General features: G+C 38.4%; 1 protein-coding gene across 11 annotated transcripts in view; it reads left to right on the top strand.

Annotated features, from left to right (window-relative positions):
* TJP1 (tight junction protein 1) overlaps positions 1–16,963 on the top strand; it is a 187,966-nt gene that overhangs the window by 156,232 nt on the left and 14,771 nt on the right. For 9 of the 11 annotated variants that reach the window (XM_064157483.1, XM_064157477.1, XM_064157476.1 and 6 more), the window contains 15 exons: positions 166–334; positions 672–816; positions 5,875–6,011; positions 7,049–7,154; positions 7,950–8,100; positions 8,600–8,708; positions 9,312–9,531; positions 9,947–10,131; positions 10,271–10,366; positions 10,766–10,848; positions 11,907–12,117; positions 13,166–13,266; positions 14,048–14,401; positions 14,805–15,056; positions 15,828–16,727. In XM_064157483.1, coding sequence (XP_064013553.1) covers positions 166–334; positions 672–816; positions 5,875–6,011; positions 7,049–7,154; positions 7,950–8,100; positions 8,600–8,708; positions 9,312–9,531; positions 9,947–10,131; positions 10,271–10,366; positions 10,766–10,848; positions 11,907–12,117; positions 13,166–13,266; positions 14,048–14,401; positions 14,805–15,056; positions 15,828–16,727 — 3,219 coding nt within the window. The remainder of the gene's footprint in view (positions 1–165; positions 335–671; positions 817–5,874; positions 6,012–7,048; positions 7,155–7,949; positions 8,101–8,599; positions 8,709–9,311; positions 9,532–9,946; positions 10,132–10,270; positions 10,367–10,765; positions 10,849–11,906; positions 12,118–13,165; positions 13,267–14,047; positions 14,402–14,804; positions 15,057–15,827; positions 16,728–16,963) is intronic. The other 2 variants (XM_064157484.1, XM_064157481.1) reach the window with 1 other exon arrangement.

The raw sequence follows: 16,963 nt of genomic DNA, 5'->3' as shown, positions 1-16,963 counted from the left end.
TATAGTTTGGATGAACCCAATGGTTTTCTATTATAGTCAGCTAGTTCTAATCAAGTATCTCCAGGTATATCTAAATAACATTGGACAGAAAACTACTGTCTTTACTAGAGAGTTACTGTGATCTTTCAGTAAGTTTCTGTCTGCTCTTTCCTTAATCTGTTCCAGATAAACGGCACAGTGACAGAAAATATGTCCTTAGCAGATGCAAAAACACTAATAGAAAGGTCAAAAGGCAAGTTGAAGATGGTTGTTCAGCGAGATGAACGAGCTACACTGCTGAATGTCCCTGATCTTTCAGACAGTATTCACTCTGCTAATGCTTCTGAAAGAGATGGTGAGTATAAATAAACTTCATTTCTAAAGGGAGAAAAAAATTCTCTGTGTTGTGAAGATGCAAAAAACCTAAATGGGCTGAGAGGGTGGGGAGCGATACTGTTGTATGGGTAAATTCTTGTTTGAAGTCCATTCTTCCAAAAAGAGCAGAGAAAAAGATACAGCCCTTGTTCCTGCAATTGTTCTTACAGGAATATTAAGTTTTGTTGTGTTGAAATAATAAACCTAGACTTAACATCTTCATAGAATTTCTGTACAAAAGCTTATTTCCATTTGAGCAGGTCACACCGCCATTTTAATTACAGTCATTTCATGGAGAAACAACTTTTATTTAACAGACATTTCAGAAATTCAGTCGCTGGCATCAGATCATTCCAACCGATCACATGACAGGCCCCGCCGCAGTCGTTCACGATCTCCTGACCAGAGGTCAGAGCCTTCAGACCATTCCAGACATTCTCCACAGCAGCCCAGCAACGGCAGGTGATGGCAGCATTGTATTATTTTTTTATATCAACTATTTAATGTGACATATAAATTGTAGGAGTGTTTGGATTTGTTCAGTGTGACAAATGGGATGCAGAACTGTGGTAATAACTAATAGGACATTATTCATCTAAAGAGATGCAGCTAGTAATGGTCCAGATTTTCTTAGACTTTAGGAGAAATTGAATCTTTAACTTCAGTGTTATCACTCCTTTAAACATGTATGTTTGATAGTGCTATATCTTATTGAAGCATATGCAATTGGATATTTTGAGATTACAAAGCTAGCTGCAAGAGTGTTTGTTGTGACTGGTAGCACAGTTTCTGCTGCATGTTTAACCTGAGCAAACTCGTTGATATCTTGGCTTTTTTAGGTACAGGCTTTTTCTCACTAACCTTCATTCAAAGACCTTTTGTCTTTGAACATACTGAATTCCTACAAAATAAAGTATATTCCACAGCAGATAAACCTGTTGGAATATGGATTTTAATAGCTGAATTTAGTAGTGAGACATTCATGACAATTCTGAGGTATGTAAGTAATTTTGTATGAATTCAGAGAAAAGTGATCTATTGTATGGTTTGGAGTGTTTTTCTTCTGCCATCTGAAACTGTAGTTTTGAATATCCTGTTTTGCAGTGCCGTAGTTTCTTGAAAATGGACATTCATATCCATTAAAATATAATTTGAATGTTGGATTTTTAGATGCTACTAGATAGTTGTAAGGTAAAAGTTTACCTTCTGATGAAGTTAAACTATCTATAATGCTCATAGATGATGGAGCAAAAGTTAGAGTTGGAAAATCCAAATTAAAGGCCTGCTTTGAGGAGTTTTAGATACTGTCCAAAATTCAGGGTGGGGGGAAATTGCAATTAGCTGTTCCATAGATATAAGATATGCCTGCTTGGTTATTAATAACTTTGCTTGCTGTTGGGGAAGATAACACCTTAGACATTCAAGATTTTTGGAAGGCTTTTAAGGCTTAATAAAGCTGCAAAACTGATCTTATCCACACATACAGCTGTTTGGGGTTCTGGATTACAGACACTTGCTTCTCTTGCACATATGTTGTTTCAGAGGGACTAGGTGATGTGACAGTTTTGTTTTCTAGTAAGAGCTTGGTGTCAATACAAAAAACCTTAAAAGCAGAATCACAGATGCAAAGATTTGATTATCACCGTTGTGAAGTCTCATTTTAAAGAGATTTTTTGACTTGCATTTCTGATGATGTGTGAAAAAGGCACGTGGAGAGAGGAACAAAGAAAACCCCATAAAAATTGGAACTATGACCGACTTATCCTAGTGTTAGCACTTTCTTCCCCTAGTGCAGTGTTTTAGGTAGACCGTCACTTCCTCTCTATGAATTATGCTGTTAGAAGAATGAAATCCTTCCTGAGAAGGAACTTTGAAGTTATCTCAACTCAGAATGCATCCGCTGTATCTACTTCATGAACAAGGGCTGCCTTGGCATGGATTGACTTCCTGCTGGACATATCCCTTTCAAGATTCCTAAGTCTAGGGCCTGAGAAAAATATTAAAAGCGAGTTTGCTTTGTAGTGTTTTTTATACAAGTTTGAGTCTGCTGTAAAAGCAAAGTAGTTGTAACACCTTCATTTTTGAAAATGTTGTCTAAAATCTGGAGGAATCGGGGGGAAAAGCTTGGTATCAATGGGCTGAGGAGGATAAGGTACAGAAAGTCCCAAAACTGATCTTGAGGGAGGACTTCAACACATTTTTAAAGATGGTGAGTCTTTATTTAGACCCTGTTCTGCCAAGTCTTTGTATGTTAATGAGGAGAGAAATTCCAGAAGAATCCTCTTAGTCTTTTCATACAACCTTAACTGCAGACTGAGGCTTTTAGATGTGCATTTGAGTTGAGAAATCTGTCAACAGACTTGCTCCAATATTGCTTTGGAGTCTGACAGGGTCTGCAGTGTTCTAAATCTTTCAGTATTCTATACTGGTGCATATATCAGTGTGCCTTCAGTTTTCCTGGATATAGAATTTCCATAGCAATTGTTGCTTGGACTTTCTGTAAAAATGTTAAATAGCACTCATAGGTCTCTTTAGTCCAGAAGTTGTTCACAGATGTCTCTTGAACAGTCTCAGATTCTAGAACGTGCTTAATTTACTATTGAAAAGGACTAATTTACACTTCTTTTCTTCCTTCCACTTGAGGAGGATTGCTAATTATTCCTAGTCAGTTTTGAAAAGGATCCAGATAATGGATCTTGGAAATCTCCAGATATAGCCCTGGAGACTTGGAAAATTTATGGCCAGCTGCTACTGAAGTGGATCCTACGTGAAATAAGATACAAATGTGTCCTGTCTTTAAAGGTTAAGTATAGTTTGAAGAGATGCATGTAGCTTTAAAGATATGCAGAACAACTGTTTAGGCAGAAGGAAAATGGATCTTAAATACAGAAGATCACCTAACATGAGGTGACTTAGTGTAATGTCTTAAGAGTTGTACTTAAACAGCTGAAATGAGCAAAGGATGTCTCTGCATTCAAACTTGAGAACACTTGTAGAGGGTATGATGCATGCTTTTTCTTGACTTTTTTGGTCTTACTACTGACAGTAACAGAAATATGCTAGAGAAGCTTTTTGTGTGACCCATCTGGAAAAGCAGCATTTCCAGCCATGTGCTGGCAAGCCTGCCAAATTTCATTTCTGACTTCCCCTTTACCAGTGGAAAGAACTCTGACTTCAGAAGTCTTTGGTATGCTGCCTTCCTCACTTGCATACTGGAGTGGCAAGTTTTTGTTCTAGTACTTCAACCTCAGCCAGAAAGAGGTGGTGACTTGAAGTCTCCCTGAATTTCTGGGTTATTTCTGGGAGGATGGAGCTGACTTCTATATACAGTTGTTAATTTAGATATGGCACGAGCTATTGGTTCTTCTGTCCATTTTCAAAAGAAATTGAAAAAATGTGACAGGGCAAAAAGCAACTCTGTTTAAATGTGCTTAGCAAGATGCCTCTTGGCCCTTACTGTCTTCTCATGCTAAACAGCTTGAGATGTGCTTTTGGAAAGTGGCTCCATGTTTATATTTTTCAAAACTCTCTGTGCAACATTTTACTTGTGTTGTAGATAGTCTTTTGTGGGCAGTCGATGGCACTGTAGTGTGGAGCTGAGTGCATTTTGTGACTGAAGGTTGTCTGGAAATGATTCTTTAAAAAAAAAGGCAGTGAAGAAGTGAGGGGAGAAGGTCCCGCACTGCACAGACGTTAGAACAGCAGTGTCACAGTGCACAACACTTCTGTCTCTTGGGAAGTGGAGCTCTCAGTTTTAAACAAGTTTTCGTCATCCAGAGCCAATGAGAGCACCACTTTACTTCCTGTATCATCTTGCAGTGACATAGCAGTGCTTGCTGAAGTGTTTTGGTAAAATCGAGACAAAGTCTTCTCTCCTGCTGTCTTGATTTTCCTTTTTGTTTTATCACAATGGTGTTTCTATCATCTTCTTCCCATTTGATATTTCTTGTCTTGCATAGAGTAGAATGGACCTTTTACAAATGTTTTATGTGGCAGGACATGTTTGCCTACATGCATAGCAGAAGCATATTTGATCCAGTTGTCTAACTGACTCTTGTGTGCTATGCTGTCAGTGTTTGTATTTCAGTTACTGTTTTGGAGAACTATGTATTTTCCTGTATTCATGCTCTTTTTTGACATGCAGGCATAAACCAGCTTGAAGTTGTAGTGGTTTTGGACTTTGTGGAATAGCAATGATAAACAAAGTTCACCTTTGTGTAATAACTGAAAAGGTTTTGGCCTTATTTTTAAAGCGAGATAGCAATAGCATTGGGTTGAAATAATGCTTCTGTGGAGTGTTAGGAGGTGCTCAGAAGTAGATAGGAGTCATGGAAGTTGTAGTAATTTTTAAGGAATTCATTGCCTGGTAGCACCATCTAGCTGTTGGTGGTGAAAAATGTCTCTCTTCCCTCCTCTCCCAATACAAACTTCTTTATGAGAGGAGATGGATTTGCACATAATGAGCACTCCGTTGGTGTCTTTGATGGTGTAACATTTTTTCCCCTTTCTTGGCAGTTAAGCCTGATATAAAAGGCTGTGATTTGTCTGGTTTATCTCAAGTACTTTTGATACTCTTGCTTATTTGCCAGCTCTCAGATAGATAAATACTTTGAAAATCTCCCAACTCTTTAAATGTGGATACTCTAGAATTAAGACTGCCCCTTTGATATGTTGATATACTTCTGTTTTTTCAGCTCACTGTTAATACTCATCTGCTTTGAGTTATTTGCTACTCAACAGATAGCTGTGTAACAGTTAACATTTTGACACAGAGCATGTTTTGTTCAATTCTCCCATGGCACAGCTGGTCGCTCTATTGGAAAAATAAAAACAGCTGTCCTTTTGAGCTTTGATTAATCTCACTTTAAGGAAAAGGTGGTGTCTGGATTTTGGGTTTTAAAAAATTTGTTATACATACCTTTGTGTTACGCAGGAAATGCACAAGAAGCAGAGAGTTATCTTTTGTTGGTAAAATACCTGAAAGACTGAGTGCATGAGAAGCACTTCTGTATTATAATAGCTGTGGATTGCAGGCCTCATCCCCTTGAAAGACTGAGAAATAGATAGGGGACATGTCTGTGTTGTGCCTTTTATCTCTGCAGCCTAGCAAGAGCCATGCTGGGAGCAGTTGTGTTCCAGGACAGTTGCAGCACAAAAAGAGCAGATGTGTTAGCTTTATCACAACAAAGCCAAAGAATTAAGTCTAAACTTGGTGATTTCTAGAGAGGGGTCAGAGAAAAACTATTGTGCCTGTGCTTTTCCCTTTCTTACTTTTGCTTCTCAGTTTCTTGTATAGCTTTCAGTATGTAGCACCTTTTCCTAAATAAGTGTATCTGGAGAAGTCCTTTATTAACATGAAGTTAGGGACAAAATAGCAAGGATTACTAATAATACAAGTCTCAAAAGCAAGACCTTGTTTAAATAGTAATTGGTAAACCTGAACTTTGCTAATGAAATGATCAAGGTCATAGAAAAAATTTTCTGTGTAGAGTGAAATCTTTTTATTTTTTTCTGATATAGTCTTCGAAGCAGAGAAGATGAGAGAATAACTAAACCAGGAGCTGTCTCTACACCTGTGAAAAATACAGATGATGCTTCTAAGACTATGGAAGAGGTGGCAGTTGAACGAACTGAAAAACAAACTCCACCGCTCCCAGGTGAAACCATAGTGTGTTGGCTGGTGAAAACTTTGCAATTGCTTGTTTGTGGGATGATTCCTAAAGTCTTAGACCAAGCAATAATGATTTTTATTTCTGAATACATAGTCTTTATAATCATAATCTCATTTATATCTTAGAGCTTTGATCCAGGAAACTTAAGCTTTCAGAGTCTGGGTGTTACATCGGGGTCAAACTGAAGTGTTTTTAGGTGATACTTGTAGCGATTTATAGGGCATTCTCAAGGTCACAGTCTGACTTTTCTGAGAGTTGGGCATACTGACTCAGTTTACTAAGTTACTGTAGCAGATTATATCTAAACAAGGATGTAGTTAAGTCTGTTTAGAAGACAATTCAAAACACTCTGAAGGAATGAGCAGTGACACTTTTGCATTTAGTATTCAGTAGCTCAGTGAAGCATTGAAAGAGTTAATGGTGCTGCTGACTTTGAAAGATCTTGGAAATGAGATCAGTAGGTTTTCTGATGCAGCAGCCATTATTTAAAAAGCAGTCATAGGAGGTGACCTTTTGCAGTGATGTTATGAAAAGATGCAAATGAAGTGAGATTAGAAAGATGAATTCTGTATTTCTATAAGATATTGAATATTAACAATTGGCATAATGTGAAGCCATCCAGGACAGGACACCTTAGGGAGTTCTTAATCCTAAGTAATGTAGTAATAGTTGGTATGAGGGACTAGCAAACAAGCAACATGTACTGTGGGCTTCTGTTGTTTAGTGGGGAAGAAATGATCTGTTCTTGAGTGAGTCAGAAGAGGCACGCAGAGACTTTGCTGGATGGGAGTTAGGGAATTTTACTGAAGTTTAGGGATTTTGTCAGAAGTGGTAATTAGACCAGTAGTCATAGTGCTGTGAATGGCATGACGGAAGAGTGTCTTCTGTTGTAAGTTTCTAGTTTTTGGCTTTTAAGTGAGTTTAGATGGGGTAGAGGAAGCCTACTGAAGAAGCCATTAAGCTCTACCTTCTGTAGTTGAAATGACCTAAAGGACACTTGAAACCTTCTGATGTTTCAACAGAACCAAAGCCAGTGTATGCACAAGGAGGTCAGCCAGATGTGGATTTACCAGTCAGTCCATCTGATGGTCCTTTACCAAATTCAACCCATGAAGATGGAATGCTTCGGTAATGTAACTCTAAACTCTGTTTGTCTCTGGTCCTTGAGCAAGCCAAGTTTTTACTGAAGATGATAAATAATCTGTAGAAATGGCCTGATGTGAAGTCCAATATGCTGTCCTGACACTTCTGTTTAGAAACAGTAGGATGAAGACTTCAGGGTTATTTCCTGAACTTTGTTGGCACTTATGTAATAAAGCATTTAAAAATCTATTAATTTGCTATGGAAATAAGAAGTTAGTGTTGAGCTGGTGAAAAGGAATTGCAATGTTTATCCCTCCCTAGGCACCACCACCCTTCCTGCTCTGTGCCTATCTCTGGAGAGAAGAGACACTGTAGCAATGAATAAGTCGCTGCAGAAATGTGCAAAGTCACAATGTGGAAATGAGTCTGCTTCAATTGGGATCTCTTTTATGGACATAAGTGTACTTGAAAATAGATCCTAGTTTGATTTTTGTCTTAAATACATCTTAATATATTTAGAGATAAAAAAGATGTCTATACCAGCATAATTCTTCATAAGGAGGAACGTTTTTGGAAGAGTGTCAGAATACCTTACTTAAATCACTGTCTGAGTGTAAGACAAAATGAATTCACTCAATAAGTAAATACAGGTGGGTTTTCTGAAGCACTGTTAATGAGGGTGCTGTAATGCTGCAGTTGATGAACAGTGCATGATGTGCATGGTAGTATATCCTTCTAATTGAAAGATAGGCAAATTGGTTCTTTGCATGCATTCATTCTCCACTTTATGAGGACATTCAATGCTATTACACCTCTAAAAGAGTGTTTTCTCATCTCTAGGCCAAGCATGAAACTGGTCAAGTTCAGAAAAGGAGATAGTGTGGGCTTGCGACTAGCAGGTGGCAATGATGTTGGCATATTTGTAGCTGGTGTTCTGGACGACAGTCCTGCAGCCAAAGAAGGATTAGAGGAAGGGGACCAGATTCTCAGGGTATGTCAAAAACTGTAACAGTACTATTTTTCATATGTACCAAAGTAAACTTTTCCTTCTTTAGCTTATATTGGCTTTGTCGTTCAGGTTGTTTTCCCTGTACATATTATATATCACTTAATTGTTGCTAGGGAGGTTGGCAGGTTTTTATGCCCAGTTTCTGAAGTAATTTGGTTACTAAAGAAACTTTTTGGTTTTCTTCTCTTTGTTGGGTCACTAAGTTGTGAGAGTGCTTTGTGTGTTACTGATATTTATAGATGCTCCACAATATAGTTAGAATATAAAATGAACCACCACCTATTGTTCTGGAGGCTATGCATTATCAAGAAATAAAGTGAGACTGTTTGAAGGTACTAGAGACATTGAGATGTGCACTGAATGTGCGTATGAAACTGAATTTAACAAAGAATCTTAGCATAAGTTAGAGTCTTAGAATAAGTAGATTACGTCTGTTATAATGTCACATATTAAGTCAAACTGATTACTTCATTGATACCAGGTAAATAATGTAGACTTCACCAATATCATCAGAGAAGAAGCTGTCCTTTTTCTGCTTGATCTTCCGAAAGGTGAAGAAGTAACCATTTTGGCACAGAAGAAAAAGGATGGTAAATATTTGTGTAACTTGAGCGTTGTAGTAGCGAATGACAGCTAACCTCTGGCTTGCAGAAGAATAGAACCTAATGAAAATTTAAGTTCTTCTGGCTTTGAGATAGAGGGGTACTAAAAATAGGCTAGAAATTTGTATCGTGACAGTATGCCATCACAAGCACAATCCCCCTAACAAACAAAACCTCCTTACAGAAACAAACAAGCAAACCCACTAAAAACCTCACCAAAAATAAACCTTGTCATCTGACAGAAACGGTGTCATGAAACCTTGAGTGGAGCAGGAGTCCATTAGTACCATTGAAAACGAGCGGTTATGCTGATGTGTGTGTGTACACAAACCCATTCCAGTAAGATGAGTTCCTTCCAGGGGACCCGAATTAAGCTTGCATGAGCACCAAATTCTTGACTATGACAGCTGAATTTGTTTGTAGGGTTTGCTAGTAATAATTGTACAACTCTGAGACATTAGAACTTCTTGAAGTAACATTGTATATTTGAAACAGAATTAAGATGATGCACTGCTTTCAAGTAGTTATTCTGTGCATTAGAACATCACTTGGACTTATGTGATGCCTTCTGTTTTGGGGTTTCGTTTTCAGTTTATCGTCGCATTGTTGAGTCTGATGTAGGGGATTCTTTCTACATCAGAACTCATTTTGAATATGAAAAGGAATCTCCTTATGGACTAAGTTTCAACAAAGGTGAAGTGTTCCGGGTGGTGGACACTCTGTACAATGGCAAACTGGGCTCGTGGCTGGCAATTCGAATTGGCAAGAATCATAAGGAAGTTGAAAGAGGTATCATACCTAACAAAAACAGGTACGATCTTAAAATACTTCAGTTGCTGTTTTGGAACTGCAACTTTAGGTGCTTCATCTGTATAATGAATGATTGGATGTGTCTGCAGGATACTAATTTGGAGAACTGAGTCAGAAATAGTGACTGTGTTAAATGAAGTCAACTAGCTGATCTGTTTTGCTGTTTACTTGTGTGGTCCACAAAAAAACCCTTCATTTTTGGTACAAGAGACAAGGCTACGTAGAGCTTTAGAATGCTTTATAACAGACTGAGATTTCATTCTCAGTAATTCAATTTCTTACATTCAAATACAGAAAGAAGGAAAGTCTAATTCAGCAGGTGGTAGTGGTTTTTTTGCAAGTATAAGCTTGCTGGTCAAACACTGCGTCAGGATCTGACTTCCCTGATAACTGACTGGGATTTGTTGTCACCTTAGAGCTGAACAACTTGCTAGCGTACAGTACACGCTTCCCAAGACAGCAGGAGGAGATCGAGCGGATTTTTGGAGATTCCGGGGGTTGCGTAGCTCAAAAAGAAATCTCCGAAAAAGCAGAGAGGATCTTTCTGCCCAGCCTGTTCAGACAAAATTCCCTGCCTATGAAAGAGTTGTTCTTCGGGAAGGTGTGACTTTATTCTTTCTTTTGCGAGTTAACAGCTTTGTGTGGGCTGCTTTCTTTTAGCCTACGCCTTATGCAGACTGTCTTGTACTTGGTTTAACCCATCAGTACATCTTGACTACTCTTTTTTGCTTCAATTCTAGCTGGATTTCTCAGGCCTGTAACCATTTTTGGTCCAATAGCTGATGTTGCACGGGAGAAACTTGCTAGAGAAGAGCCAGATATCTTTCAAATTGCAAGTAAGTGTGAGATCAGGCAATGTTCTTTTGGTTGATTACTTCTAAATTGCTACTTCCACTAGTTACGTGTTTAACAAGATGTTGACAACATAAAGGAGCAGGCTAAATGTAAGCTTTTTGACTGGTTGCTGATAATTGTCTGAAAGTAAATGCAATGTTACCTCAATAGGCTTTTCAAATCTCATTTTAATTTGGTACTGCTTTATCCTAATTCTAAGTACTTTTCTAAAGATACAGTAATTTTTATAGCCAAATTGGTGGGTAGATTGTGGTGTAGTATTTTGAAGTGGAAGCCTTAGTTGACAATTTGAGCTGTCAGATGGTTTGTTTCATTGTAATGAAGGAATGTAGACTATGTTGTAAACTTAAAACAGATTTTTATTGTGCCCTCTTTACTAGAGAGTGAACCAAGAGATGCTGGTACTGACCAACGTAGTTCTGGTATTATTCGTCTTCACACTATAAAACAGATAATTGACAGAGTAAGTTTGTCATCATAATTTTTCTTTTAACACAAAAGAAGAGTAAAATTGGTATCATCAAATGTCATGTGTTCTAAATGTAGGAGAATACCTGATGAATATTTGCTTTTAAAAAAACTTCTTTGTCTTTCTATTGGTAAGCTCCAAAAAAATCCAACCCACCACACTTTTCCTTCTCCAGATTAAGAACTAGAAGTAATTCTAAACTTTGTTCCAGGCAGTGTTGTCCTTTATCTATTAAGGCTGTTTTAAGCTGTTGGCTTTTTCACTTAAAGCTGTGATCATAGGATGTTAGGGGTTGGAAGGGACCCAGAGAGATCATCAAGTCCAGCTAGAAATGGTTATTTCATTCAATGGAGTTGTTAGTCTTCCCATCCCAATTTCCAGATTATTGATAATATCTTTTGTGGAAGGACTAGGGGAAAGATTCTTCCAATCTCACTTCTTCAATATAATTTAAACTTCTAACATTAGTTCATGATAGGATGCTCTACTTGTCACCTTTTTATTTCATTGCTTAAAAAATGCTAGCCTGTCAGATGCCCTCGTAGGTGGGGAACATACTTCCACCTGCAATTCTAGCACACAGTATCTTTGCTTTGCTGCTGTGTCTTTAAAAGAAACCTTGCACTGAGTGAAAGCTAGCCAGGTTCTTTAATTAAGAGTGAATTTCTTATTTATTTGTGGTTTTTTTGGAAGGAAGATATAGGTGTGTAATGAGACTATTTCACTCGGGATTTTTCCCCCTTATTGGCAGAATGCTCATAGGAAATTGCTTAGTTTTAATTTAGAGCCAGCTTACTTAGAGAAGAAGTTTTTTTGATAGTTAAAAAGTTGAGTTCCGCAGTCAGTCCTACAGTTCAAAATGTACATGTCTTTGTACCCTGGTATTGGATTTGATTCGATTTCTGTTACTCAGGTAGGAAAAGACTTTAAATCAATACTTCAAAACAGCCAACTGTGAAGATAATACAAAATAAGTTTGTGGAAGATTGTTTAAAAAATATCTAGTGTGTAAGTAATTGACTTTCTTGCCTCTGTCCTTTTTATTACAACAGGACAAACATGCTTTATTAGATGTCACTCCTAATGCAGTGGACCGTCTGAATTATGCCCAGTGGTATCCTATTGTAGTGTTCCTAAATCCTGATTCTAAGCAGGGTGTAAAGACTATGAGAATGAGGTTGTGCCCTGAATCACGAAAAAGTGCCAGAAAGCTGTATGAAAGAGCTCACAAGCTACGCAAGAATAATCACCATCTCTTTACAAGTAAGTACTGGATTAATATTTCTGAGCAAGAAGTGAGAGCCGAGCAACATCTTCCTCCACACCATTCTACAAATGCACCATATCAAGCAATTGTTGACTTGTCCTGGTTCCCCTGTTCAGTAGCCACTAGTTGACTGAGATGTGTGTCATTTGCATATGACTGCACAGATGGAAAACAGTCTGAAACACCAAAATGTCGTCTCTGGTAGGTTAAGTAGTTTTGATTTTGGTTGATGACTGTGATGGTTAGGGTGTTCCCAGGCCTCCCCTCCCACTTCATAAAATCACCCAGACTAGACTCAGTGGCTTTGGAAATTGAATGAAGCTTTATATTTACAGCTTAGCACAATATACAAGAAGATACTTAAAATATATACAGTTATAGACAGAAATATACAAGGTAAAAGGTAATACAGAAACACAACAGCCCTCCCAGAAACCTGAGTCCCCAGGAGGGGCTCTCAACCGCCCTTCCAACTTCTCGCACTCCTCTCTCCCTTACCCCAGACGTTACCTTGTGCCCAAGAAAGCTTGGAGGGTTGGCCAGGGGGGTTAGGAAGCAGGTGGATTAAACAGAGAGATGGCAGGTTAGGTTACAGAGAGAAACACAGCCCACAGCCTGGACAGAGAGCAACTCTCTCTCATCTATTTTTACACTATAGTTCTTATGCATCTCAGCAAGCCTATGAGTGGACATCATCATTGTTTCTCTTTCACAGCCTGTAATCTAGTTCTTCTCACCTAAACATTCTAGCTAGCTTCAAACTAGCACAATGACCATTGAATATTTGAATAACTATGAAGATTATGTAATTTTTAGTGCATTTAGTCTAGCTAAACTGAAGCTTGACTTAATCTATGATTAATTCAATGTTTCCTATAGGACAAAATGTCCTAAACCATATCAGGCCTTAAGGTTGCTTTAAACAATAATATTTACTATTTTTATGTCCTAATTTTAACCTACCAGTTTATGCTGAGTTTAGTAACAGATTCTTCTTGTTGTCCTGTGGTAATCATAGGTCAAACTAACCTCTTGTACTTCTAGCTACCATTAACTTGAATTCAATGAATGAAGGCTGGTATGGAGCTCTGAAGGAAGCAATTCAGCAACAACAGAACCAACTAGTGTGGGTTTCGGAAGGAAAGGTGAGAAATATTATGTATGAAGAGAAAAAAACCTGTGAAATGTTTTATTTTTCTTGTTTCATTCTTACTGCTATTACAGATATAGGCAGATAACTATCAGAATTAAGTTTGAGTCTTTGTTCTGTTTTTATCTTCCTTTCAACCATCATTTGAAAATGTAATTTAAGGCCTTATGGCTACTTCAAACTGATTTGTCAATACATTGGTTGAATTATTCAGTATGCTATGCTATTACATTAGATACACCCTCTTGAACTAATAGCAGATGAAGTGTAAACAACTCATTTATAATTTGCTTATTACTACATGTTTCTTAATATTTGGATCATCTGTTTCTCTTCCAGTAGAGCTCCTTTCACCTCCTTATATCTACCTTCAAATCAGTGATTCCATTATACCACTTTAAAGTATGGCTCTGTACCTTTTCAAACACTGTGATTTCTGTGGGTGCTATTCATTATCCCCTGCCTTATACTGACAGTTGCTCGACTCCTTAGTAAAATGATTCGAAGAGCTAGACTTCAGAAAAGGCTTTTAGGTGTAAGCTCAACATCTTCAGCTGAACCCAAATCTCTCCTCCCCTGTGTTGTTGAATTTCTATATTGTTGCTGTACTGCTGGATTAGGACTATAACCACCAGACTTTCTGTTCAGAACAAGATAAGTGCATTCCATTTGTTCAGTTCTTAATTATTCATATAAAAGTTTTCCACCTTTATGTTTTGAGAGAAAGGACATTCTTTTTAAAGTCACTTATTAAACTCCTGTTTTGTGTGATACAGGCAGATGGTGCTACAAGTGATGACCTGGATTTACACGATGACCGCCTTTCTTACCTCTCAGCTCCTGGTAGTGAATATTCCATGTACAGCACAGACAGCAGACACACATCTGATTATGAAGACACAGATACAGAAGGGGGTGCTTATACTGATCAAGAATTGGATGAAACTCTGAATGATGAGGTTGGAACTCCTCCTGAATCTGCTATTACACGTTCTTCTGAACCTGTTAGAGAGGATTCTTCTGGAACGCATCATGAAACTCAGACTTACCCTACTTACGCATCTCAAGCACAGCCACAACCAAATCTCAGAACAGATCCTTCAGGCTTCAAAACTACTACTTCTCAGCCGGTAAGAGTCTAATTTTATGCTCTGATCAGTATACACTTACTTAAGGTTCTGGAACAAGAAAAGTGTTCATAGTTTGCTTACTACTGCCATTAGTGCACATGAAAATATCATCAGCAACAATAATATGTTACAATGAACTGGTGAATTATCTTGCACTATCTGTTTTAATGACTCATTCAGACAGGAGAGGTATTGAAGTACGGTTTAACTTGATGAAATGTTGTGGTTCTTTAATCTTCAATGTAAGGAACTTCTAGAAGTGCCAGTGCATGATACTTTTCAAGTAGATCTCCCTCTACATCTAGCTGCTTTGATCAAAGTGTTTAAATTATTTTAATATAAATCAAAAAGTCATACAGTGATTCAATAGCAGTATATTTTAAATATTTTAAACACTCCACAGAAAGCAGAAGCCTCACCTGCAGTCCCTTACCTTTCCCCGTCGCCTGAATCAAACCCTGCAACCTCATCAACCTCTGCAGTAAATGCTAATGTAAACCTAACTAATGTCAGACTGGAGGAGCCTACCGCTGCTCCTTACAACTCTTACCAACCACAAGCGGGCCCCTTAAGAACATCAAGTACTGAGGGAGCTCATATAGTCCTAAGAGATCAAGAGCCATCATCTTTATCGCCGCATATAGATCCAGCAAAGGTACCTGTGCCGCATCGTTGCGCTGATTTCCTGCTCTACATCAAGCTAGCACCTCATCTTTTTGTTTTGCCCTTATTTGGACAATTCTTTCTCTTTTTTTTTTCCCTGTAAGAGGTCGTTCAGATTATGAAAAGCAGTGCATCTGAATTGCTAAGCATCATCTAATGTTTTGTGTGCATGGCTTCAAACTATATACTTCTCACTTCTTGAAGAGATGACTTTTTGAAAAAGGGCTGCATTCTATATCATAATTTTATTTTCTGTGGCTTTTCAGATTGTGAGTGTTCTGCTGTTCATTAATGAGGCCCTGAGAAAAATCTGTTACTTCCCTAAAATCACTGTAGATCTTTTTATACTTCAAATTGTGCCAAATCCTTCATCGTGAAAATGAATCCAATTTCTTGGGTGCCACTTCATCAGCAATGCTAGAATGAACTTAAATATGTAAATCAGTCTACTTCACACTCTTTTCAATCACTACAAAAGAAGTGGCCATTCCAACTTAGCCACAGACCCTAAAGGTGTGAGACTGTTACCTCTGTCTGTCATTTTTACGTGAGTTCTGTGGTTTCACTTGAAAATAGGAGTAGAAGGGATCTCTTGAATCACCAAGCTCAAATTCCTGTGATTGCAAACACTGCATCAAATTGTTCTGCTTTTATAACAAAATTGAATCCAATATTTAAAACATGCATTTGTTTAAAATATGATGTTTCAAAGGCAGCTGCGTTGCTCTTCATTTTAACTGAAAGGTATGCCTCTCTCTAACAGGTATACCGAAAGGATCCATATGTGAATGAAGAAGTGTCCAGACAAAGCTACGTCTTAAAACAGCCAGCAATTAATCACCCAATACAGAGACAAGAAAGAGATCCAAATCTGGTCTATGAATCCCAGGCTCAGTATGCAGAAAAACAGCCGAGCAGGGACTATGAGCAGTCAACATATAGGTATGATTCTACAAATTACGTAGATCAGTTTTCTCGGGGTTATGACCCTCGCTTACATTATGATGATCGTGTGCCCCCTTATGAGGAGCACTGGTCATATTATGATGAAAAACAGCCGTACAATCAAACAAGAACAGCTTATGAAAATCAGCCGCCTAGGGATCTTGATTCCAGACAAAATCTAGAAGAGAGCACAGAGCGCAGCTATTATCCAGCACAACCTCGTTTTGAGGAGCCCCCTCCAATGAGCTATGATGGCAGACCTCGCTATGAGCATGCACCCAAAAACTTCAGCTTACCACAAGTGCGATATGAAGATCAACATACTGTTGGCTATGACACGCATGGTAGATACAAACAAGAAGCTCAGCCGTACCAGTCAGCCATATCTCGATCTCCTGAACCCAAGCCGTACTTCGACCCACATGTGAGAGGCTATGAGCAAGGTCCTCCTCAAGCTTATAACACTAAAGCGGGACAATATGAGCCCTCTCATAGCACTTCAGGTGTCTCGCTTCCTCCTCACACTTCATTGCAAACCAAACCAGAAGTTTTGCCTTCTAACAGTAAACCACTGCCTACACCACCATCTCTACCAGAGGAGGATGATGATCCAGCCATGAAACCACAATCTGTGCGAAGTAGGGTTAAGATATTTGAAAGGAGGAGGTCACCATCTTTAGAAAAAATGAAGGACCCAAGTGATACATCAGCTGTCAAGGTAAGACATTTAAGTGCTTTTCTTTCCTGCTTTTTACTACTGAGGTTACATTGCAAGAAATAAAATACTGTTGTGGGAAGAAAGCCTTACTGCTTGTGCCCTCTAGAAACATAACTGCAGCATGTTCTAAGAGAAGCTAGAAGCTTTAGCAAAAACAAGGAAGGGCATCTTACTTGTCGCCGTCCCTGGAGGTGTTCAAGAAAAAGCTGGATGAGGCACTTAGTGCCATGGTCTAG

The sequence above is a fragment of the Pogoniulus pusillus genome, chromosome 17, assembly GCF_015220805.1.
Source record: "Pogoniulus pusillus isolate bPogPus1 chromosome 17, bPogPus1.pri, whole genome shotgun sequence".
Taxonomy (NCBI): domain Eukaryota; kingdom Metazoa; phylum Chordata; class Aves; order Piciformes; family Lybiidae; genus Pogoniulus; species Pogoniulus pusillus.
This window is presented reverse-complemented; position numbering and strand designations above follow the sequence as displayed.